This window comes from Rhinolophus sinicus, chromosome 5 (genome assembly GCF_057876585.1).
Source record: "Rhinolophus sinicus isolate RSI-liver-muscle chromosome 5, RSI-T2T, whole genome shotgun sequence".
Classification (NCBI taxonomy): Eukaryota; Metazoa; Chordata; class Mammalia; order Chiroptera; family Rhinolophidae; genus Rhinolophus; species Rhinolophus sinicus.
Window position 1 is genome coordinate 69,838,952 of NC_142505.1, and position 25,134 is coordinate 69,864,085.

At 44.6% G+C, this 25,134-nt stretch overlaps 2 protein-coding genes across 10 annotated transcripts in view; both read right to left on the reverse strand.

The window, feature by feature from the left end:
- Positions 1-1,020, reverse strand: part of TBC1D9B (TBC1 domain family member 9B) — a 38,672-nt gene extending 37,652 nt beyond the window's left edge. For 7 of the 8 annotated variants that reach the window (XM_074313337.2, XM_019716945.3, XM_074313338.2 and 4 more), the window contains exon 1: positions 733-1,020. In XM_074313337.2, the coding sequence (XP_074169438.1) occupies positions 733-850 (118 nt within the window). In that variant the 5' untranslated portion in view covers positions 851-1,020. The remainder of the gene's footprint in view (positions 1-732) is intronic. The other variant, XM_019716944.3, reaches the window with a different exon arrangement.
- A 3,081-nt stretch (positions 1,021-4,101) lies between these two features.
- Positions 4,102-25,134, reverse strand: part of RNF130 (ring finger protein 130) — a 116,827-nt gene continuing 95,794 nt past the window's right edge. The window contains exons 8-9 of one of the 2 annotated variants that reach the window (XM_074313339.2): positions 11,352-11,439; positions 4,102-11,251 (exon numbers count right to left, since the gene is read on the reverse strand). In XM_074313339.2, coding sequence (XP_074169440.1) covers positions 11,164-11,251; positions 11,352-11,439 — 176 coding nt within the window. In that variant the 3' untranslated portion in view covers positions 4,102-11,163. Of the gene's footprint in view, positions 11,440-25,134 lie in introns of both variants that reach the window. The other variant, XM_074313340.2, reaches the window with a different exon arrangement.

A 25,134-nucleotide genomic window follows, 5' to 3' on the forward strand; every position in this document is an offset into this window, starting at 1 on the left:
TCATTTGTCAAAGCCTTGGTCTGCAGCTCCAATGGCGCCTTCTCCAAAGGGCAGGAGAAGATGGAAGGATTGGGGCCAAGGCCAGTCTGCAGCTCGGGGGAACTCTGATCTTGCTAAAAGGACAATTCTTTAGTGAGCTGGTAATAAAGGAGGCAAAAGGAAAGGTGGACTGTATCTCTTGTCCACTCAGAGGCCCTTGTGGAAACTGAGGCCGAGGAAGAGGCCCAGGAGATCTCGCTGACTTTCAGCTGTGAAATCCACTCCAGGAAGCTGCACACGCATCGGCTCAGCCCCGGGAAGCTCACGGTCCCCAAGTCCGCGCAGAGGCCGCTGCCAGCCTTCCAAGGGTTGGCCGAAGTCTCTTGATCAGCCTCCCAATGCCAGCCCATGTCTTCCTCCAGTCCCCTCCCCGTCCTCATCGGCGCGCCGCCCAGATCTCTGTCCTCGCCTCCCGCCCTTGCCCGGTCCCTGCCTCGCGCCGCCAGGTCTCCGTACTCACCTCCGCCCCCTGCCCGGTTCCTACCCCACGACCCGGGGCCTCTTCCACACCTTCCACCTCCAGCCCGGCCCCCATCACCCAGCCCCGCCAGGCCCGGCCTCGCGACCCCATCCCGTGCCGCGCGCGCTGACGTGCGCGTCCGCGTCGACGCACCGAGGACAGACCCATCCGGGCGAGTCGTTCGGCCCCGCCACCGGCGCGCCCTTCCCGCCCGGCCGCCGTGAGCTTCTCACCCGTAAGGCCGCCGCCCTGCCCGTGGCCCCGGCGCCGCTGCAGCACAAAGAAGGGGTTCGCTCGTTCTGTCACCCACAGCGCGTTGGCCACCAGCACCTCCTCTGGGGCCAGCCACATCGTAGGGCCGCTCGTACCGGGCCCTGCCGGTCAGGCGGAAACGCCGCCGCTGTCGCCGCGCCTGGGCCGAGCGAGAGGGAGGAGCGGGAGGTGGGCCGAGCGGGCGGCGCCCCCTGGCGGGAGGCCGGACCACCGGGCGCCGGCTCCCCGCCGGCCGCGCGCGGCTCGCCCAGCCGGCCCCGCCCACGCCGGCCCCGCCCCCACGCCGGCCCCGCCCCCACGCCGGCCTGCCCCGCGGTGTCCGCCTGCCTTTCGCCCTCGCCGCCGCAGGCCACAGCTCTGCAGCTTCACTCAGGAGGAACGGCCCAGCCCCGGGCCACGGGCTCTGCTCGGAATGGCAGAGTCCACAGACCAGGGGAACTGGTTGTGCAGAGCACGGCCCCTGGCGTCTTGTGAAAACCTGTCCAGGGTTCGGGGGCGGGGCAATGTAAAGAAATAGCGTTTGGAAGTACACTTTTGCTTATGCTGCAGTGCGACCAGCGTGAACATTGCAAAGGGCGGCTGGAAAAGGGCTAGACGATAGTGATAATTCTCAGAATTTTGGCACTCAGGCCTAAGACTAGGAGGAGCTCCAGGAGCGACGTTGTCAGGAACCCCCGATACTGGCGGGATCCTCAGAAATCAGTGCAGTCCCCACCAGAGAGATGGGGACACTAAGGCTGGGTGGCTGTGAGGCCAGCAGAAGTTTCTTGCACTGGTATCGGGCGGACAGCCACACGGGGCTGCGTTGCCAGTCCCTGCTCTCCCAGTGCTGGCCTGTAGGGGTCGACCCTTCACAGCCCAAACACTGACCGTTTTGAGTGAAAGGGGCAGCTGGTAACTCCGTCTGGGACAATAGGCGTGAACGCAGAATGTCCAGGGCCAGTTGGGACGCGGGGTCACCCGCTGGCCTGAGCCTGCCAGGATCTGGCAGGAGGGCAGAGGGAAGGGACACTTTAGAATCACCCCAGGAGGCTTACGCTGGTTTCAAATTGGGTTTTTGTCACTGGCATTCAAGAATCGACTATGATAGATTTAGATACGAATAGGCGGTTTCAAGGTTGGTAGCCAGAGTGATCATAGGTCTTCTGAAATGTTGCTTGAGAGAATCAACTTTCAAGATGCAGAGGCTGGTTTTCTCTAAACCTTGGAAGCTTAAACTGATAACGTGTTCTTGTGCTGTCAAGAATTTGGTTTCTTCACTCCAGTGATTCTCAAACTTGAGCTGCATCAGAATCACCTGCAGGGCTGGTTAAAATACAGATCGCTGGGCCCCACATCAGAGTATCTGTATTTCTAACAAGTTTCAAGGTGATGCTACTGCTGCTGCTGCTGGAAACCACCTTTTCAGAATATTCTTTATAAGATGGAAAAGGACAAACATTTTTTAATGTCACTTTAAAAAAAACTTTTTTTACTGGGGAATATTGGGGAACAGTGTGTTTTTCCAGGGCCCATCAAGTCATCCAGCTCCAAGTCAAGTCATTGTTTTCAATCTAGTTGATTTGTGGAGGGCGTAGCTCCCTGGCCCATGTGGGAATCTAACCGGGACCTGAGTGTTTTGTGCACTGTGCTCTAACCAACTGAGCCAACCGGCCACCCCAGGACAAACATTTATTGAGCACTGAGGATGTGCTAAGCCTACTTCGTTTTTCTTTTATTTTCTAAGACATAATTCACATTCTGTAAGATTCACCCTTTTAAAGTACACAATTTAGTGACTATTAGTATGTTCACAAAGTTGTGCAACCATCACCACTAATTCCAGAGCATTTTTATCACTCCAGAAGAGAAACCTCTTACCCATTAGCGGTCACTCCCCATTCCTATTCCCCATCCCCTTCCACCCGGGCAACCAAAATCTGTTTCTGTCCCTATAGATTTGCCCATTCTGGACATTTCATGTGAATGAAATTGTACAATATGTGGCCTTTGTGTCTGGCTTCCATTGCTTACCATAACCTGTTCAAGGTTCATCCATGCATGTATCAGGGCTTCATTCCTTTTTTATGGTTCAATAATATTCCATTGTATGGATATGTGACATTTTGTTGATCCATTCATCAGGTGGTGGACAACTACATTGTTTCTCCTTTTTAGCTGTTACGAATAATGCTGCTATGAACATCTGCGGACATGTTTTGTGTGGGCATGTTTTCTGTTCTGTTGGGCAGGTGGAATTGGTCAGTCATATGGTAAAGCTATGTTTATCTTTTTAGGGAATTGTCAAACTTTTCTGAAGCAGCCACACCATTTCACATTCCCATTAGTGGTGTGTGAGGGTTGCAGTTTCCCCTTATTTCATCAACATTTATTATTTTCTTTTTTATTATGGCCATCCTAGTGGGTGTGAAGTGATACCTCATGTGGTTTGGATTTGCAATTCCCTAGTGACTTATGATATGGAACATCTTTTCATGTGCTTGATGGTCGTTTGTATGTCTTTATTGGAAAAATATCTATTCATATCCTTTGTCCGTTTTGAAATTGGGTTATTTTTAGTGTTGCACTGTAAGAGTTATTTATATATTCTGGATACTAGACTTACATTTTAAATCTAATCCCCACATGTTAACCCCAAGAGGTATAGATATTTTATGATCCCTATTTTAGAGACAATAAAACTGAAATCCAGACAGATGAAATGATCTGCCCAGTTCACACTAGTACATGGCAGAGGTGGTACTGACGTGCAGACCTTTCTGGCTCCAGCTCTTTCCCCCTGTATTGGATACCTGCTGCTTTGCCCCAGCACCCACTTCTCATGATGCAGCATCATGAGTTTGCTGTGGGAAAGCAGACCTTAGAAGTCTCAGCTCTTGTTTTTCAGGTGAAGCTGAGGGCATTCCTGGGCTGCAGAAGTGAACCCTTGCTGGCCGTGGCCATTGGCACATTCTGTCTCTGTTACCACAGGGGCTGGCTTAGTGATGGCCATGTGCCTCCCACCAAGCCAGTCAGGGTGGAGGAGATGTCATCCTGGTCTGGGTTACCTCCTGGGGAAGCTAGCTCTGGTGCTGATGGGGCCACCACCACCTGAGCCTGGGCCTGGAGTTTATGTGGAGGAAGCAAAGCTAGTGATGTGTCCTGGTATGAGTGTTTGAGGACCAAACCACGCCATGCCTGAAACAAGCATACCCTGATGTTTCAGCTTTTGTGAGCCACTGTGTCCCCCTTTTACTTAAGCCATTTTGGGTTGGGGTTTCTGTCACTTGCAACCCAAAGAGTCCTCATTGATGCAGGTTACCATCAACAGTACTCCGTGTGCCCAGAGCAGCTTTTTCAACAGGTTTTTATTGAAATGGTTATATTGGCAAATCCCGCACATACAGGTATACACTATCGGCACATAGGTATACACCATATAATTTCACTACTTAATTATACTTACATCAACCACATGGACCTCAGAGTTGTGCTGCCCAGAGCATTTGAAAGGGCTTATACTTGCAGGTGTCTGTGTTGTAGACAAGGAAACTCCCCCTACAGTGAGTCCCCAAATTAAGCTAATGATCAGTTTTGTTTCTTGGATATTTGACGTTTGTTCTTTCTGGCACAAGCTAGCCAATGGTGAATTAAAATTCAAGTGCATAGTTTCCGTTTCATAGCTCAAGGTGGAAGATAAGTCATTCGCCACATTGAGGTTTATTCAAGCCTCCTCTGCCCCAAATCACCTGTGTGTAGTTAGAAAAATAGTTTATACCTCATCCTCAGAGATGTTGTGCATAGTTAGCAGGAACTCAGAGTAAGAGGGGCTCTTGGGATGACTCAGATACGAAAGGGACCACTTTAGTATTTGATATGAGTACAAAAGCTACTGACGGTCAGAAACCATTGTGACGTTGTGGCCTAGGATTTGGACCCCCTCCTCTTATACAGGAACAGGCTTGTTCTATTAGGGAGAGTGTTCCCCAGACCCAAATAGCATTTCCAGCTTGGGGTCTCTTCCTGTTTCTGCAATCACACTGGTCAGTGTCCTCAGACAGAGCCATTGTCACTTGGGAGTAGACACTGCTTCCCATTCTCAGCTAAGGCACCAGAGTCCGGCCCCAAGTATGGGCGAAGGGCACTGTGCCTCAGCTGGGTCAGCAGCCAGGTATGGGCTGCCAGGGGACAAAGTGCCCTCTCTGCTTCTCTCCAGGATGGCATGTGTCATCTCAGGCTGTCCAGCCTGGGACCCTGGCACCGGCCACACCTGGTGACCCGGTCCTCATGGCATGCCGGCCGTCAGTAGGTAGTCAGCCTTTCTGCTTGGGAACAGCTTACTCACCTAAGGCCGCGATGTTACAGTCTGCCCACCCTACCCCCACTGGAGGCTCAGTACCTCTAGTCACTAGAAAAGTCCTTTACTGTCACTTAGCATAAATATACTTGGATTTAGTTGTGGATGAAGGATAATTCTGTAAGCCAATTAGAATTCACTTTGTGTTGGGTTAAATTTGTAAAAACTATCTCAGAACAATCATCTGTAACTCTTGATAGTCACCGGTAACTGCAGAGATTGATTGCTGGCGAGCAGGGATGAGAATGACTGAGGAGGGTGAGGAGCTGAGAAAGGCGTCAGCGTCGTCAGGCGAGCAGCAGTGGCCTGGTGAGCATTGAGCTGTTTCAGCCCAGCATTAAACAGACCGAGGACCTTGGGAGCTATGTCCCAGGGGATGAAGGGTCCACTGCAGCTGAGAAAAGGATGCTCATGACATCCTCCAGCTCTCGGCTTGTCCACAGAAGAAAAGCTGCAGTTTCTGAAGGCGCTTCCTGCTGAGCTGGACCGCTACCTCAGCTTGAGTATGCACACGCTGGCAGCCTCCTGGCACAGCAGTGCCTTCCCAGGCCTGCTACTCCTGAGAAAGTCAGTCCCTTCAGGCAGCCGAAGCAGGTCTGCACGACCCCAAACCTGCATCTTTCAGTGGGAGAAACTAGGCGAGCCCAGGACGGAAAGCTCCAGCAGCACTAATCCGCCTCTAAGTTCAATACTCAGGTTGCACGAAGTTCAAAGTTTTTAAGTTTTTTGTTTGTCATAAAGTATCTTCCTTCTTCCCCAAGTCATATGGAAGAAAACAGAAAAGGTGGCTTGAGCTATGGTGAACTGCAAGAGGGAAAACCCCAGATGAGTTCTAGGTTATGGACTGGGGACCCCCACAGGGCCTTGTGGGAGCATGAGAGCCAAATCTTGGGCGCAGATGTGTCATCCTCTTAGCAGCCGAGGCTGGTGGTACCCCTTCCTCTCCATGGTCCTTGAAGGCTGATGGGATGCAGCGCTGGAGAACGTGGGTGACTGCTTTCATCCCATGTCTGTTGGGGACCAACCGATGTCTCTTATTCAAGGCTCAGTTTGTTGGGATCTTCTAGGACATTCCTAAGAAAGAGGGCAAACCTCCCAACTTGACCAACACCCCAGAAGAGCAGCATGGCCACAAGGGGGCTCCTGACCCCCACCTCAGCACCCCTCACCCAGACCTCAAGAGGTGGGTATGAGTTGGGGACCTGGGGCCCCAGCACAGCTGGGGGGGGGGCGGTCGGGGACATGGCCTCTGCAGGAGAAACCCTCCCCCCTGAGCGCAGGCTCATGGGCCTCGCTCTCATTGCTCTGGCTGCTGTTTCAGGAGACGGGAAGGAAAGCAGAATTCCATGCAGGCGCAACATAGGCAGCTGGCCTCCGCGTCCTTCTTTCTGTACGTTCTCTGATGTCATGATACCTAAAATGCATAAAATATTTCCAGTCCTACTGACAGGACCTCAACCACGTCCACGGATGTCATGTGAACACGTACACTCAACACTCATCCTTGGCCAGTGGGCTTTGGAACAATTTACCAACGAGGCGAAAAGAAATGGCAAAACTAGATGTACCTTACTTGTAACAACTGCTCTCAATAGGGAAGAGGCTGATTTTAAGTTGTGGGTGTCGTAATGGTCACCCTGTGATATGGTCCCTTACTCATGAGTTGAGTTGGGAGCAAATGCTGAGTTTAATCCCAAACTCCATTTCTGGGAGTGGGTGAGGACTGGCCAGCCTGCCTCGGGCATGGTGGTGAGGTGAAAAAGCCTTTCTTAAACAGCGCAATCACTCAGTGGTTTTTCTAAGTCACTTGCTGTTAGCAGCTCCTTCTGTTTATACCTAATGTCAGTCTCCTCAGGGCTTTATCCCAGGCCTGGCTCTCATGTTGCTGGGCAATTTAAGCCCTGCTCTGGCTCTGGCTTCCACCATCATCCAAACTAAGGGAACACCAAGCCTGGCTAGACACTCACTCCAGGAAAAAGAGGGAAGGGGGGGGGAGAGAGAGAGAGAGAGAGAGAGAAAGAGAGAGAAAGAAAGATTGGGGCACTTGAGGGACTGCCATTATGTGGAGGCTACTTTGGTTTGTCTAGGTGACATATACAGCTTCCCAGGAATCCTGATGCACAGAAAGGCTATGCCCAGATCATCCTTCCGTGACCAAATGTGTGCCTGAGACCCAGAGCTGCACCTCCATGCCCACCTCTCGAGGCCCTGCCAGCCCCACGATCTAAAGTGTCCCCACAAGGGCTGTCCCTGGATCCTACCACCCAGTCACAGAGACTGGCAACCTGACCTTTGGCTTCAATCTCCTGGCTCCCTCCTTTTCCACTTTCAGTCAGAGCCTGATCTTGGGCCTAACTGTAATGTCCTCTGCTCTGCCTGGCCCCTAAGGCAGGCCCAGGCACGAGGCGTTGCAGTGTCTATCTGGCCCACCCCCACCCCAGCTCACTCTCTAAACAGAGATTTGGGTCCTCCCCACAGCAAAGTCTTTCCTGCCCAGCAAGTGACACCCAGACCCTTGCCAGTCTCATGCCCCCTTGGAGGTGCCGTGTTCCCAGCCACCTCAGGTCCCTCGTGGGCTCTGCACAGCTGCACTATGTCCCTCCATCTGCGCCCTGGGAAACCCCATCTTCATGACTCACCCTCATTTCATTTGGTCTCACGGCCCAGTTGGTTGTTAACGCGCCAGTTTTCTACAACAGCCAAAATCTTAGCGATCACTGGATTCATCTTCACTCTGAGCATACGCGTTTGGTACATAATGAGGACGTAAGAAAGGTCTGTTGACAAAGTTAGCTTTATAATCCTACCTTTTTCCTTCTAAATCCTAGTTACTGGAAATCAGTGTTTCTGTTTCATGCCATTTATGAGCAGCAACCACTTATGAAGGTGACCTGACATTAACTCCACTTCCTTGTTTTCCTGTATAGCAGAAGCACTGCCTAAATAATAAAGGTTAACAGCAAGATGACATTTTGATTTTTCTTCAATTAAAACCAGTTTCATTTAACATGTAGACCAAGGAAAGAACTGGATATGAGGGATAATAAAAATATGAGAACTTATAAAGCCCATAGGAAATATCAAGTTAGTTAATTTAGTAATCTTATTTTGTTTAAACCTTTTGCAACTGTGTCTTTTGGGCTGTTGCGTGCATTGGGGCAGCTGGCAGGCGCAGGCTTGGCCCAAGGTCCAAGCTGGTGTTCAGGGAAGTGCCTTGTGGATATTCTCTGAGCTAGGCCTGAGGAGGGGCAGGGAGATGGAGTCTTTCTTAAACAGTGAAGTTCACCAGACTTTGCAAGGTGTTTTGAACCACCTGGTGGTAGAGCTTCTCTTTCCCTGAGGGGGCAGAGGCAGGCAGCCCTGGGTGGAAATGCTGCCCGATAATACCACTACCACCACTGGGCAACTCTGCTGCAGACAGCATGGTTCTTTTCTGGCCAGCCGCCTCTCTACTCTCCCTAAGATAACAGGAAAGGAGAGCTGTGGGAAGTTCTTGCCTTAGGAAGTCTAAAATCACCAAATTGTAGGTATTTGCATTTTACCCATCACAGCCCAATTCCTGGCGGCTCCACGCCCCCTCCCCATGCATCCTGTGGTGTGTGCTGCGAGTTCTGCACCCAGCTCGGCCTGGGGATGGCCGCAGCCGGGCCGGGAGGAGAGGCTGGAGCCAGGCCCAGCTCGGAGCAGTCCACTGGAGGGACGGAGGGTCTGTGGTGTCAGTAGCTCGCTCCTCTGCCCCTTCCATTCTTCAAATAGTCCTCCCCATACCCCCCACAACGATCAAAGGTTATCATACATTTCCTGGGTAATAACCACTGTGGCTGTAAGACAGCTGAGATGCTCAGACATGGCGGAAAAAGCTCCTCTCTGCACGCCAATAAACTGCTCCCACACCTCGAGCTTCTCAAAGGCAGGGGTGCCCCTGTTGTGTCCTCACAAAGCTCATATGCAAGCAACCAGGATGTCCCGCCCCAGCAGGGTCCATGGGTGGCTTGGCAGGTGATTTTCCACCAGCACAGCTGCCAGCAAAGAGGCTGCTATGTGGGACAAATCATGGCACCCGCGCTATGCCCAAGGGATGTGACCTTCATGGAGACGTGATGGTCCCTCCTGACAAAGCAGGACATTCTGTAGCTGAGCAGGCAAATGGCCCCGATTTTCAGAAAAGGGTGTCGAGGTGAGATCTGAAGCACTATTCTGAGTGAATTCCCTACAAGAAATGTCTCCTTGATTAATCAACAGGGAATATGTGCCCTAGCTTTACCAGAAATTCAAATATTGTATCGGTAAGTGGACTTTTAGGGGCCGGAAATTTTAATTTCTTCTCAAGCCATGTCATTTCTTTTCAGTAAAGGAATGTCTCGAGTGAAATTTAATGTATATGCTTTTGTAAGACTGCGCAAATCAGAAGAAAATACTGCGCTGGGATCTGAGTTCTGGTCCAGGAAAGCCAGGTCGTGGTGGGGATAACATGGTCAAAACAGCTATCTCCCCTGGGGAAAGAGCCAAACCAAATACAAATGCAGGTGCATGTCTGGAACCCACAGCTGACAGGGTTTAACTTCCTTGACTCCACTGTCTCACCACAAAGCCAGTGGCAAACCTGCCTCTGAACAGTGCTCGCTTGAAACTGGCTTTATCAACAACCTTTTTTTATAGTCCAAAGACTATAAAAAGGAAACAAACAAAAGCCCTTGGTTAAAGGTAAAATAAAAGTTGCAAAGACTTTAAAAATCTGCACTGTTCCAGTCTCAGATAATTAAAAACAAAACCCTGCTGGTCACGCCCAGGCAATGGTCCTAAAGGCTGCCACCACCCTGGTCGTCTGAGGGTTTTTGTTCCGGGCACAACTGTGTCTGAGGCATCTGAGCAACACATCATGAGAAGAGACGCGGCTAAACAGGAGCCCGTGCATGTAGAGATACGGCACGTGCCCCCCTCAAACTTCTGTTCCACAGTCAGTAAAAACAGCAGCACAGGGGGTCCACGGGTCTGCATGGTTTTCTGCTGGGTCTGACTCTAGGCTCATGGAGGCTGAACTTCCACTCTCATAACAAGGACCTACGGGTCTGAGCACATTCACACCTCTGCGTGGCATGAGTCCACAGGAGAAACAGGCTGAGCTATGGTGCGTCCTTCACCAAAAAGGACGCCTAGATTTGTTTGATAAATTTGATCCTAGTGGTTCCGTGTCGAGATTACTCTTAAGACACACATTTCTAGGGATGTTAACCTGATGTCATCCCAGATGAGTGGGAAGAGCGCGTGTGTCTCGGATGTGCGCTGTGCTGGCCTCCGCGTCTTTTCTGGGAGCTCCTGTGACTTCCTCATGGTGATGCGCAGCTGGTGGGAGGGGACTGGGTTAGACCAGTGAAGACTGAAGAGGGTGCTTATCTGGTGTCTGAACAGCAAGGAGGAGGTTTGACTTTCTCAGGAAACCACTTAGAACCATTCTGACATTGACACCCACTGGCCATCACCCCAAGATCATTGCCAGGCTGGCCTCCCGGGAGCCACGTCCCCACACACCTTGGCAGTTGCCAAGCAGACAAATCCACAGGCCTCAGGGACAGGGCCTTCAGTGTTTTGGTGGTCACATAAGTACGTGTCACCTTATGTCATGCTCTACGACAATGTGGACTGCCCATCCTGCTCGATCTTCCTGCAGCCCCATTGCGGTGCTCTGGGTGGTCAGTCTCAGAGGAGGGACAAAAAGCGAGGCTTCCTCTCAGGAACCTTTAGGAAGAGGGCCTTTAACAGAAAGAATAAGAGACAGGAAAACACAGAGCGGGCCACGCAGCAGCAACTGCTGCCGTGTCAGTAAGAAGCACGCCTGCAGGCTTTAGTATGCGCAGTACGTGGGGGGTGCAAAGGTATTTAAAAACCCAATGTCACCCAGACAGCATGGGATTATTCAGAGACATGTTTGCGATGCAACATTAACCCCCGGCCCGCCTCTTCTCTGCAAACAGCCAAGGTTGTTGGGGCCCATGTACAGTGCCCAGCTTTGGGTGGGTTTCAGGGCCACCAGGTCATCTGGACAATAACGTTGTCCTCAAAGCCTCACCTTGGGGGAACACTGCATTTTAACCCTGTGCCCCAACCTGTGCTTGGAAAGCGCTGCCATTCTTCCAAAACGGACGCTGACAGAATACAAAATAAGAAAGGTGATCATAAATCAAATCACAAAAGAGGTGACCCCCAACAGCCCATTTAAAAATTCAGGTTTTGTTCTCCTCATACATGTCCAAAGAAGGTTCGAGTGTAGAGAATTCACTTTCATACACCAGGCTCCGAGGGGACAAAGAGCTTCGATGAAAGAAGTGACCACCTGGAAAAGGAAGAAGAAAACAGACTTAGTAGGTCATCAGGCTGACACTTTCCACGTGGCTTGAAGGAAAGAATGTGGATTGTCTTCAAATCATCACATTTCCTTAAATATGTGTCTATATTTTGGACTCTTATCATGAGAGAAATTACAAGAAGTCAGGCATTCCTCAATTTAACCAGACTTTAAATAAGTAAATTCCAATGTTCAGGTCCCCAAAAGACTAACCACTGGAGCTCTGCAAAGCAACAGCTGCCTGATGCTGTTAAAAAGCCTCCACTTACAAACTTGGAGACTTCTACCCAGGGACCTCCGAGCATGTGGCCCACGCCTGCCCCTCCCGTGTGAGCCCAGGGTGGAGGGTGCACAGAGCCCCTTCATCACTGGGCAAACTGCGGTTGTGACTTCAAGGCTCTGGTAGGGCACTAAAAAGGTTTTATTTATATTAAGGTTATATCATTATATCGTACATTTCCCTGATATTTGGCATCTTTTCATGTGCCTATTAATCAATTGTGTATTTTTGTAAAGCATTTTCTTCAAATCTTTTGCCTAAAAAACTGAGTTGTCTTCCTATTAATGATTACACACACACACACACACACACACACACACACACACACACATTCTAGAAACAAGTCCTTTGTCAGACATATATATTTTGCAAATATTTTCTTGAGACAGTTAATCCCACATGTGTTAAGATCAGAAATCTGAGGTCCCCTTTCTCCGAGACAGCTGCTTTGAGGTGATTAGTGGCATATTTACCTCCATGTCTCTAAATAATATGCCTGTGCTGATCTTTCCTCTTTTTTTCAATCTTAAACTTTATCTATTGAATTCCCACTATGGAAGATGAGGACTTCCTCCCACCCCCATTTTCCTCTCTACCATATCCACCCATTTTCCATTGCCCCAATATAATTATATTTTGATAAGAAAATTCAGTGTTTACATTATTGATGCTCTTCAGAGCTAAGCCATGCTTGCATTTCCTTTTCTGAATGACTGTGTTTTGGTTTTTAGAGTTTTATTGAGGTATAGTTGACATACAACGAAATGCACGTATTTAAAGTGTATCATTTGATGAGTTTTGACCGACATACACACCCTGAAACCATCTCCAGAATCAAGACCGTGAACAGCTCCATCAGCTCCCAAGTTCCCTGGTGACTCTTGCAATTCTCCCCCTTCTTCCCACCCTACTCCCACGCCCAGGTAAATGCAGGTCAGTTTGCATCTTTCTAGAATTCTATGTAAGTGGACTCATATAGTAATTTATTGGCTCTTACAAATAAAGCTGCTGTGAATATGTGTGTACAAGTTTCAGTGTGGACTGTGCTTCCCCTTCTTTCGAGTGGATACCTAGGAGTGGAAAACTGCGTAGGTGTATGCTGACTTTTCTAAAATTGTTGAACCATTGAACCAGCAGTGTTTGAGAGTTCTAGTTCCTCAGCCTCCTCACCAACACTCAGACGGTCAGTCTTTTATATTTTAGCTATAGTAGGAGTACAGTAGTATCTTATTGTGGTTTTAATTTGCATTTTCCTGATATTTGGCATCTTTTCATGTGCCTATTAATTAATTGTGTATTTTTGTAAAGCATTTTCTTCAAATCTTTTGCCTAAAAAACTGAGTTGTCTTCCTATTAATGATTATACACACACACACACACACACACACACACACACACACACATTCTAGAAACAAGTCCTTTGTCAGACATACATATTTTGCAAATATTTTCTCCCACTTTGTGGCCTGCCTTTTTATTTTCAAACAATGCCCGTTGAAGAGCAAAAGTTTTAAATTTTGATAAAATTCAATTTATTGATTTTTCCTTCTATAGTGGGTGCTTTTTGTGTCAGAATAAAAAACATCTTTGCTAGAAGACATCTGGTCAAGAAGGCAGAGTGGGTAAATGCTGTACTCACCTCCTCTCTTGACCACATCAAAATTACAATTAAACTACAAGACAGACATCATTGAGAATCACCTGAAGTCTAGCTGAACAGAAGTCCTACAACTAAGGACATACAGAAGAAGCCACCTCAAGACTGGTAGGAGGGGCTGAGACATAGAACAGGTTGGCCCCATACCCATTTGTGGTGGTTAAAAATCAAGAGGAGTATCTGATTGCAGAGGTCCTCCTGAGGAGCAAGGGGTCCCAGTTCCACACCAGGCTCCCCAGCCTAGGGTTCTAGTGCCAGGAAGAGAAGTCCGCATAACTTCTGGCTGTGAAAACCAGAGGAGATAGTAGCTGAGTGAGACTAGGGTGGTTGCAGTTCCAGGCGTTACTCTTAAAGGACCTGCACATGGACTTACCCACTGACAGACTCACTCGCCCTGAGCTCCAGCACTGGGTTAGCAGCTTGAAAGGTGCCAGGGACATACAGGAAGGAACTGAAGTGTCTGGCTTCAAAGCAAGGGCTGGAGGGGCAGCTTTCTCCCAGACAGAAGTGCTGGCAGAAGACATTGTTCCTTTATTGAGCTCTCCACCCTCCCAGTGCACAGACTCAGGCAGCCATCACATCTGGGTCTCCATCAACCTGGCAAACACCATTCGCCCCACCATGGTGATGCCCTGAGACTCTACCCCATCCAACTTGCAGGTCTATCCAAGCCACTTACAGTAGCTTTCCCATACAAACAGCCTGTCTTGGTTCAGGCTGTGAACTTTCCTAAAATCTCTCAAAGGGTCACAAACCCCAAACAAGTGGCATCTGACCGTGGCATGTCCTGCACCTCTTGCTAAGTGGCCTCAAGCCCAGCACTAGTGGCAGCTGGCCTTGGTTTGCAGCTTAGCCTCTCCCAGTTGCCTCCAAGCCCAGCACAAACGACAACCAGTTGTAGATCACTTTGTAGCTCATACCAGGTGGCCCTGGGCCAGGCAAAAACAGAGGCTGACCTTGGTCTCCACCAGAGCCCCTCAAGAGGCCCCAGATACAACATACCCAGTGGCCAGCTTCAGACCATACCAGGGCACCACCCAATTAGCACCATAAGCAACACACCCAAAGGGCAGACTGGGCAGGCACCAGACCCCACTAAAGTGAATCCTGCTCCATGGCGTCAGCCCTTACACAATAGCTCCTCAACTGTAGACACAGCCAGTCCTCACAGCCAATCATTCTGAGCATCAATCCCTCCCACTGACATGTCAACAGCAATCAAGACTCAACTACAACAGGGGGGCACACAAAACCCACACAAGTGACACACCTGGAGTACCTGGCTCAGGTGACCAGGGAGACTGTGTTATTGGGCTCCACAGGACACCTACTATATAAGGCCACTCTACCAAGACGGAGAGACATAGCAGCCCTACCTAATACATTAAAAACAACAACAACAAAAACACACACACACAGAAAGTCAGCTAGAATGCTGAGATAGAGAAACATGTTTCAAATGAAAGAACAGAAAAAAATTCCAGAAAAAGAACTAAATAAAATGGATACAAGCAATCTACCAGATGCAGAGTTCAAAACACTGGTTATAAGGATGCTCAAGGAACTTAAAGGAAGAATAAATGAACTTAGTGGGAACCTACACAAAGAGCTAGAAACCATAAAAAAAGAACTAGTCATACAAGGTGTGATAAAAAAATATAGTGAATGTTTAAATTAAAAAAAATTATTACAGTAAAAGACACATTGCCATTAATCCCCCTCAAAACACTCCCCCTCACTTTGAACACACTTATCCCATCGTTCTTTCCACTTTCTGAAACAGTTCTAGAAGTCCTATTTTGTGAGTGTCTTTACTTTATCCTCCATCATGACAATGCTCTGTGTCACACATCACTTCTGGTATGGCAATTTCTGTCAAATAAAAACATTGCAGTGTGTCCTCATCCATCTTACCCACTGCATCTAGTACTGTGTGACTTCTGGCTCTTTCCCAAAGTCAAAATGAGCCTGAAAGGAAAACATTTTGAATCAATTCAGGACATCAAGGCAGCCACCACAGTGCAAGTAAAGACACTCACAAAAGCGGACTTCCAGAACTTCTTTAGAAAGTGGCAAGAATGATGGGAAAAGTGTGTTCAAAATGAGGGGGAGTATTTTGAAGGCGATTAATGGCAATGTGTCTTTTACTGTAATAAATTTTTAAAATTTAAACACTCACTGTAATTTTTGATCACACCTCATAAATGAAGAATACAACGAGTGAAATGAAGAATACATTAGAGGGAATCAACAGTATATTAGATGAAGTAGAAGACTGAAACAGCAATTTGGAAGACAATGTAGTGGAAAACACCCAATCAGAACAGCAGAAATAAAAACAAATAAAGAAAATGAGGATAGTTTAAGGGGCTTCTGGGATAACATCAAGTATACTGACATTTGCATCATAGAGGTACTAGAAGGAGAAGGGAGAGAGCAGGAATTGAAAACCTATTCGAAGAAATGACTGAAAACTTCCCTAACCTGGCAACATAAATAGATATACAAACCCAAGAAGCACAGAGTCCCAAACAAGATGAACCCAAAGAGGCCTACACCAAGACCCATCATAATTAAAATGCCAAAGTTTAAACACAAAGAGAGAATCTTTTTTTTAAATTAAGAATCTACCATGTAGTAGGTAATTTATCATATAAAGTCTCATTATATCAACCTTACAAGGTGGATATTCCCTAAAAAGAAGTTGTTTCCTACAAAGAGAGAATCTTAAATGCAGCAAAAGCAGTTAGTTACCTACAAGGGAGCTCCCATAAGACTGTCAGCTGATTTCTCAACAGAAGCTTTGCAGGCCAGAAGGGACTGTACGAAATATTCAAAGTGATAAAAGCAAGGACCTACAACCATGATTACTCTACCTAGCAAAACAATCATTTAGAATCAAAGGACAGGTAGAGAGCTTCCCAGACAAGAAAAAGCTAAGGGAGTTCATGACCACCAAACCAGTATTACAAAAAATATTAAAGGGACAAGAAGAAGGAGGAAGAGGAGGAGGAAGAGGTGGGGGAAAGAAGATAAAAAATAAGAATAATGAAATGGTAATAATTACATACCTATCAATAATTACTTCAAATGTAAATGCTCCAATCAAAAGACATAGGGTGGCTGAATGGATAAGAAAACAAGACCCATATATATGCTGCCTACAAGAGACCCACTTCAGATCGAAAGTAAAGTGATAAAGTGATAGTAAAACCAGGCATCCTGATTTCCAATTTTAGGGGTAAGGGTTTCTTTCTTCTTCTTCTTCTTCTTCTTTTTTGTTTTTAGTGAAAGTTTTACTTCTTTTCCAATTTGGATGCCTTTTTCCCCCCTTCTTCTGCCTCCCCCTCCCCCACTCCGGTTCAAGCCGTTGTTTCTCAGTCTAGGTGTGTAGGACACAGCTCCCTGGCCCATGATGGTATTATGAGCCTTGCGCTCCCCCCAGCTGAGGCAGTCGGTCGCCAGTCATCGGCCGGCCGCTCACAGCAGCTCATGGCAGCTCTCGCCAGCTGCCGGCCACTCATGGCAGCACATGGTAGCCTACGGCAGCAGCCACAGCAGCACACAGCAGCCCACGCCCACCTATGGCTGCTCACCGCAGCCCACCTCCAAGGAGAGTCATTGTTCACAATCTTAGCTGTAGAGGGCGCAGCTCACTGGCCCATATGGGAATTGAACCGGCGACCTCAGCTTTAGGAGCATGGTGCTCCAACCACCTGAGCCAATGGGCCAGCCCATGGGATAAGTTTTTAATAATTCACCATTACTTAAGTATGATGTTTGCTGTAGTTTTGAAAATACCCATTATTTGATAAGGAAGTGCTCTTTTTTTCCTAGTTTGCTAAAAGTTATTTTCGTTTTAAAACAAGAAATGGGTGTTAATTTAGCAAATATTTTTCCTGTATCTATTAAGATAAAAACATGACTTTCCACCTTTATTCTGTTATGTTGAATCACACTGATTTTCAACCTTCACTTTTTGAATAAATCTAACTTAGTTGTAAATTTTTCATATTTACATATTGTCATATTCATTTAGCTAATATTTTATTTAGAAATTTACATCTATATTCATAAAATAAATTAATCTGTAATTTTTCTTTCTTGTAATGTCTTTGTCATGATTTGTTATTAATGCTATGTTGGTCTTGTTGAAGGATATTAGATTTTTTTCTTTTTCTATTTTCTGGATAAATTTGTGTAAGACTGGTGCTATTTCTTCCTTAATGTTAAATAATTTAACAGCAAAACCATCTAGGCCTAGAGTTTTTGTTTTTTTGTTTTTTTTTGAGGGAGGATTTTAAACTATGGATTTAATTTATTGCCTAGATGTAGTAGAATTCAGATGTCCTGTTTTTTTGGTGTAAATTCTGGTACCTTGTATTTTTCAAAGAATTTGTCCACTTCATTTAAATTTCAGAATTTATTAGCATCATGTGGTCATAATACTCTTTTATTATTAATTTTTAAAATTGTAATAAAAAACACATAACATGAAATTTGCCATCTTAATTTTTATATGTACAGTTCAGTAGTGTTAAATTTGTTCACATTCTGAAACAGATCTGCTGTGGAACAGAACTTTTTCATCTTGCAAATCTGAAACTCTAATCCAATTAAACAACAACTTCCCTTTTCCCCTCTCCCTAATCCTGACAATCACCATTCAACTTTCAGTTTTTATGAACTTTATTACTTTTAATGTGTGTAGGCTCTGTAATGATGCTCCCTTTTCCATTCTGGATATTGGTCATTTGGGTCTTTTTTCTTGATCAGTAGAGGTTTGTTAATTTTATTAGTCTTTTCAAAGACATAACTTTGTGCTTGATTTTTTTCTATAGGTATTTGTTTTCCACTGAATTAATTTATGATCTTTATTATTTCCTTCATTTAATTTAATTTGATGTTCTTTATTTGAGAGAAATGCTTAGAACACCGATTTCTAGCCTTTCTTCTGTTCTAATATATGCATTGAAGGCCACAGATTTTCCTCTATCATGGTTTTAGCTGCATCACACAAGTTTTGATATGTACACCAATTCATAGCAGTATTATTCACAATGGCACAAAGGTAGAAGCAACCAAAATGTCCATCAGTGTATCAAAGGATGAATGGATGAACAAACTATTATATATATAAAAGGGCATGAAGTACTGATACATGCGTGCTACAATGTGGGCGATAATTGAAAACATGCTAATGAAAGAAGCTAGACACAAAGATCACATTCTGTATGATTCCATTTATTTGAACTATCCAGAATAGGTATAGCCACAGAGTCAGAACACAGATAGGTAGTTACCAGGGGCGGGAGGGGGGGTGGGGGTGGAGGGGAGAGTGGAATAAGCAAATTTACTTAATTGGTAGGGGGTCTCCTTTTGCCGTGATGAAAATTTTTAGAACTAAATAGAGATGGTGATTACACAACATTGTGAATATACTAAGTGCAATTATTAAAATGGTTAATTTCATGTTATATGAATTTCTTCTCAATTAAAAGTTATCTTTTTTGTGTGTTTTTAAGTTTTTCTTTTTTTTTTTTTTTTAGTTTTATTACAATGTAGCTTGGGGTGGTTTTCTTCAATCTGATTTGATGTCTTTTGTCAATTTTGGAAAATTCTCAGCCATTATCTCTTCAAATACGAGGATGGACAACTAAGTTTGTGAACTCATCCTAGAAAATGTGTTACACACCTCATTGCTGAATATCACTACAGTCACCTTCAAAGTATTCCCCTTGGGAAGCTATCCTTCAAAGCAATTTTGGAACTCTTTTTTTCTGGAATGGCCATCAGAGCTGTCGTCATATTACCCTTGATGTCCTGAATGTCATCAAAATGTCTTCCTTTTAATATTTCCTTTATCTTTGGGTAAAGAAAGAAGTCACTGGGGGCCAGATCAGGTGAGTAGGGAGGGTGTTCCAATACAGTTATTTGTTTCCTGGCTAAAAACTCCCTCACAGACAGTGCCGTGTGAGCTGGTGCATTGTCGTGATGCAAGATCCATGAATTGTTGGCCAAAAGTTCAGGTCGTCTAACTTTTTCATGCAGCCTTTTCAGCACTTCCAAATAGTAAGCTTGGTTAACTGTGTCCAGTTGGTACAAATTCATAATGAATAATCCCTCTGATATCAAAAAAGGTTAGCAACATCATTGCAACAAGTATGTGAACTTTATTGTCAGACCTTGTATTGCTTTGCCTCAATCTATCTCCTTTCCTTTTATGACTTAAATTACATGTATTTTAGATTATTTTTCATCATGGTATAAACTCTCTTATAGCCTTTTCTGTCTTATTCTCTCTCTCTCTCCCTCCCTCCCTTTTTCCCTCGCTCCCTTCCTCTCTCCCACTTCAGGTTGGATTTCTCCTGTATTCCAGTTCACAAGTTCTTTCTTCAGCAACATTTAAGTTGGTGTTAAACCTTCTATTGAGTTACTACTTTCATTTATTATGTTTTTCAGTCTTCACATTCATTCTTTGTTGTTTCCATTTAGTTGTTGCAGTTATCCATCTTTTCATTGGTTTCCTAAACTTGCTAAAAGTTATTTTAAAGTCTGTGTCTACTATTTCCAATATTTGTGTTTCTTGTAGATCTATTTCTATTCTTTGGTTTTCTTCTTTTTTGGTTATTTGGTCTTTTGGTATGCTTATTTCTTTTTTCTTTTTATTATTCTTTCTTCATTAAAGTATAGTTGACATATAATATTATATTACTTTCAGCTGTACAACATAGTGATTCTACATTTATATAGTTTATGATGTGATTACCATTATAAGTCTGTTAATCATCTGTCACCAAAGTTATTATGATATTATTAGCTATGTTCCCTATCCTGTACATTATATCTCTTTGATTATTTATTTTATAACTGGAAGTTTGTACTCCTTAATCCCCATCACCCTTTTCACCCCTCACTTCACTCCCCTCCCCTCTGACAACCACCACTTTTTTCTCTGTATTTATGAGTCTGTTTGTTTTGTTTGTTCACTTGTTTGTTTGTTTGTTTTTTAGAATTCCACATATAAGTGAGGTCATGTGCTATTTGTCTCGGTCTTACTTATTTCCCTTAGCATGATTCTCCCTAGGTCTACCCATGCTGTCATAAATGGCAAGGTTACATTTTTTTATTGCTGAGTAATATTCCATTGTATATATAATGGTATGTCTGGTATTTTTTATGGACTGCTAGATATTATATATGAAAAATATAGAGATAATCCGAGGCTGCTGATGGTGGTATCGTCCTCTAGACAGTTTCCTATTGCCTTGGGAAGGGACACATCACTTTTACAGTATGGGCATATCACTTTAATTAGAAATTAAGTAGATGCAGAATTGGGCTTCAGTCTTTGAGATGGCTAGTCAAATTGAGCTTCATCTTCTAGTTGCAGGGTGCAGACCTTTGGGAATCCCAATGGAAAGCCTAGGGTGTTTTCCAGGGCTAGTCCCCCTTGGTGGGTCCGGAACTCCAAGTTTGGTCTCATAAGCACAGTAAGACTGCCTGAGCTGTCCTCATCTCACAGTCTTTCAGCCACATTTTGGCCACTTCTTAGCTATTGTTTATGAATTAGCAAATGCCACAAATGCCCAGTGTTGAACTTTCCTTTTCTCTGGGCTCTTGGCAACTAAATTCCTCACCACTTGACAGCTCTTCAATGTCTTAAAATAAAATGTTTTTTAAAATGCTTTTTCCATTTTCTGATTGTGCTTGGTATGACGAATGGACTGAAACAAGCTAGTATGACATTACCAGAAGCAGAAAACTAATCAACTTATTATCAATGGCTGAGACTTCCCTTAGAGTGGTTCAAGTCCCTTCTAGACTTTAGAATCCTGAAATTGATGAATGCAATTAAAAAAATAAAGAGAAGATTTTACAATTCTCTGCAAAACATAGGTATCTGATATGCATGTTGTCCTATTTGCTGTTTTATATCTTTCTTCCCCAGTTAGACTCATGGGTACTACTCACATACACTGTTTCAGTCTCCTCACACTGTGCCCATAAATACTCCATAAAATCGAGTTGATTGGGATGTATACTATCCCAATTACAGATCACTGACTTTTGTCTAAACAGTTTTTTATTTTTTTTAAAGATTTTTTTATTGGGGAAGGGGAACAGGACTTTATTGAGAAATAGTGTGTACTTCCAGGCCTTTTTTCCAAGTCAAGTTGTTGTCCTTTCAATCTTAGTTGTGCAGGGTGCCATTCAGCTTCAAGTTGTTGTCCTTTCAGTCTTAGTTGTGGAGGGCGCAGCTCAGCTCCAGGTCCAGTTACCGTTTCTAGTTGCAGGGGGCACAGCCCACCATCCCTTGCGGGAGTCGAACTGGCAACCTTGTGGTTGAGAGAACGCACTCCAACCAACTGAGCCAGGAGCTCAGCGGCAGCTCAGCTCAAGGTGCCGTGTTCAATTTTAGTTGCAGGGGGCGCTGCCCACCATCCCTTGCGGGACTCGAGTAATCGAACTGGCAACCTTGTGGTTGAGAGCCCACTGGCCCATGTGGGAATCGAACCAGCAGCCTTCGGAGTTAGGAGCATGGAGCTCTAACCGCCTGAGCCACCGGGCCGGCCCCCAAACAGTTTTAACTTGGAATTATCTCAGCATAAAATAAAGAGGGCTTTCGCACTAAGAAACAATCAAGAAGCCAGGAATTACACAATAACCAAGACATGGAAACAATCGAAATGCCCATGGGTAGATGACTGGATTAAGAAATCATGGTACATTTATACAATGGAGTATTACTCAGCCATAAAGAATGAAATCTTACCAATTGCAATGATATGAATGGACTAGAAAACATTATGCTAAGTGAAATAAGAAATAAGAATAAATGAACAAATTAATCAGAAACAGTCTCAGAGATATAGAGAAAAAACTGAGAGTTGCTAGATGGGAGGAGGTGAGGATGAGGGAGAAGGTAAGGATGAGGGAGAAGGTGAGGATGAGGGAGAAGGTGAGGGGATTAGAAAGCACAAATTGGTAACCACAAGATTGCCACGGGGATACGAAAGACAGTTTGGAGAATATAATCAACAATGCTGTAAAGATTTTGTAGTGTGTCTGAGACCAGTTCGTGGACGGTGTAGATGCCAGACCACTGCAGTGTACACCTGAAGTTGAAGCTGAGTAATAATGAATGTCAACTATAATTTGTACTCCACAGAATGTGGAGCACAGCATAGGGAATAGAGTCAGTGGAATTGTAACAGCTATATATGATGTCAGAGGGGTAGCAGATTGGGAGCAGGGGGTTATCACTTTGTGAGGCGTATAAATGTTTTGTACACCTGAAACTAATAAAAAAAGAAGTAAAAATTGTTTGTTACAAAATAGTCAAGGGATATAAAGTATAGCATAGAGAATATAGCTAGTACTGTAATAATTACGTATAGTGCCAGGTGGGTACTAGACTAATCGAGGGGGATCACTTTGTAAATTATATAAATGTCTAACCACTATGCTGTACACCAGAAATAATACAAACTAACGCTGTAATGTTAACTATAATTGTAAATAAATAATAAATAACTTGATAAGAGGCAAAAATATTTAAAAAAGAAAAATAAAAAAAAGCCAGGAATTAACTGCTGCTTGTTATTTGTTTATCATTAGTTTTAGTACTTATATGGCATTCATAAAAATTATGAAGATTTTAAATAACTGAATTGTCCATCAATTGAGAACTGATTTAATATGCAATACGATGCATTTGTTCATATTAAAGAGATTGAGGCAGACAGATCTGTATGCACTGATGTGGAATAATCTCCAAATATTGGGATTAGAAGAATATTATGATCCACATATTCTTTTTTGGATAATCCATTGTTTCTTATATTCTTGGTCTCAAATTTTAAGTACTTGTTTTCTGATTCAGTTCCAGCAAAGAACAAATGGAAATCTGTCTATGCCTTGAAATTGCGAGCTTTTGTAAGAAGGAATTTTAGACAGTTAAGGGAAATATTGGTGCAGATGCCAAATGGGAACAGAGTTCCGTAGAGGAGAGCCGTTTAGGAGAAACTTGTCAGTTTAAGATGAAGATAGGAAACATTAAAAAAACCATAGATCCTTCCTGCTTACAGATGTAACCATTAGAGCATCTGTGACGGCATTTGTGAAGCCCTTTTCCGAGATTTCTGGGCTTCAAAGGTGTACAGTTTTTTCTGGGGATGTAACATTTAATTCTTAAAACACCCTATGTTAATTTGTCATCTGTAACTGTCAGCTGTATCTCTCGTCTGTGGATATAAGGCAGGGAGGGATTCTTTTGTTTGGCAGAAAGAAACAGCTTTTTTATTTCCTTTGAGCTAAAGAACAATTATCAGACCAGTGACCAGTAGATAATTTGTCTTAAAGCTATGTGTAGAAGAGATTTTGTTGAGGAAGGATAGTGCATATATTATACTAATCCTTGTCTTATAAAGGTGTGAGCGAAATAACATGCTTCTCTATGCATACAACCTCTCTGGAAGTACACATACAGGCCACAGAGATGGCAGGGGGAGGTGGGGGACTGGGGCAGGGTGGGAGGGAGATGGACTTCTCACCTTACAGCCTTTTGTACTATTGTGACCTTTGGTTTCTACCATGAACATATATTATCCATAAAAATAATTTAAAATTACTTCTAAGTACAAGAAGTAGGGGATAAAGGGGGAAAACTCAATATGTATATATAATCTCACAACAACCCCACAAGATGGATATGTTATTCTTATTTCCTAGGGAGGAGCACTGAGGCTCAGAGAGATGAAATCACTTACTCAAAATCACAAAGGTATAAGTAGAATCTGGGTAAAACTGAATCTAAAGCTAAGTTATCTTTCACTTTTATAGTCTTAATACATAAGTACCTTAAATTATAGTTACAATCAAACTCCAAAAGATGTTTAACAATGATTTAAGCTCCCCAGTTGCAACACTACTGACCTGTTTGTTTCCCATGATGCATAAGAAATGGCGACAGCACATGAGAAGCGGTACTTTTTCTAAGGCCATCAAAATGCAATTAAACTCAAAAACTTCCCAAGGACTTTACAAAGGTCCCGGGAACAACTTTGATTTAAAAAATACAATATTGGCACGGTTCCTCTTTCTTTTCAAGAAAGTTAAAAAATATCCACAGGTGAAGACAGACAAGGTTTCAGCATTCAGTACTATAACAGAACCAACCAAAAACCTGCCCGAGCTGGTAAATTTTAAGAATGACTTTCACTATGGAAACCTTATTTATAATTCATGTGACAATGGAATCTACAAGTCTCCATCTTGTGTTGTCTTAAAGAAATTAGACAAAGTTCAGGTCTTTTTATCCTGGAGTGAGGCTCTGGGGGGATATTGCCTGGCTGTCAGTGGGGCTGCTGCCGCCCCAGACTCCTTTTTCCTATTTTCTCTGTCTCATTTCTAGCCAAACTGCCACCCCATTTCCAGATCGGGTGGGTATATTTGCTTCCAAGTGGCAGAGCTTTGTTTTAATGCGGTGTCTTAGGCTTAGCGGTGGCTGTACCTGCTGAAAAGTGATAAATGAGCAGAACTGTCACAGAAAGCTTTCCTCATGTAAAACAGGAATCATCACTGGAGGTGTGACAGCCTTTCCCAGAATCCTTTCAAAGGGCCGCACGAGTGCTTGCTTGTTCCTCCATGAAGACGAGTGTGTGCTGGGTGACCATGGGGTGGAGGCAGTGGAGCCCAATGGACCCAAACTTCAAACAGAAGAGTGGTCAGAAAACCTGAGCAG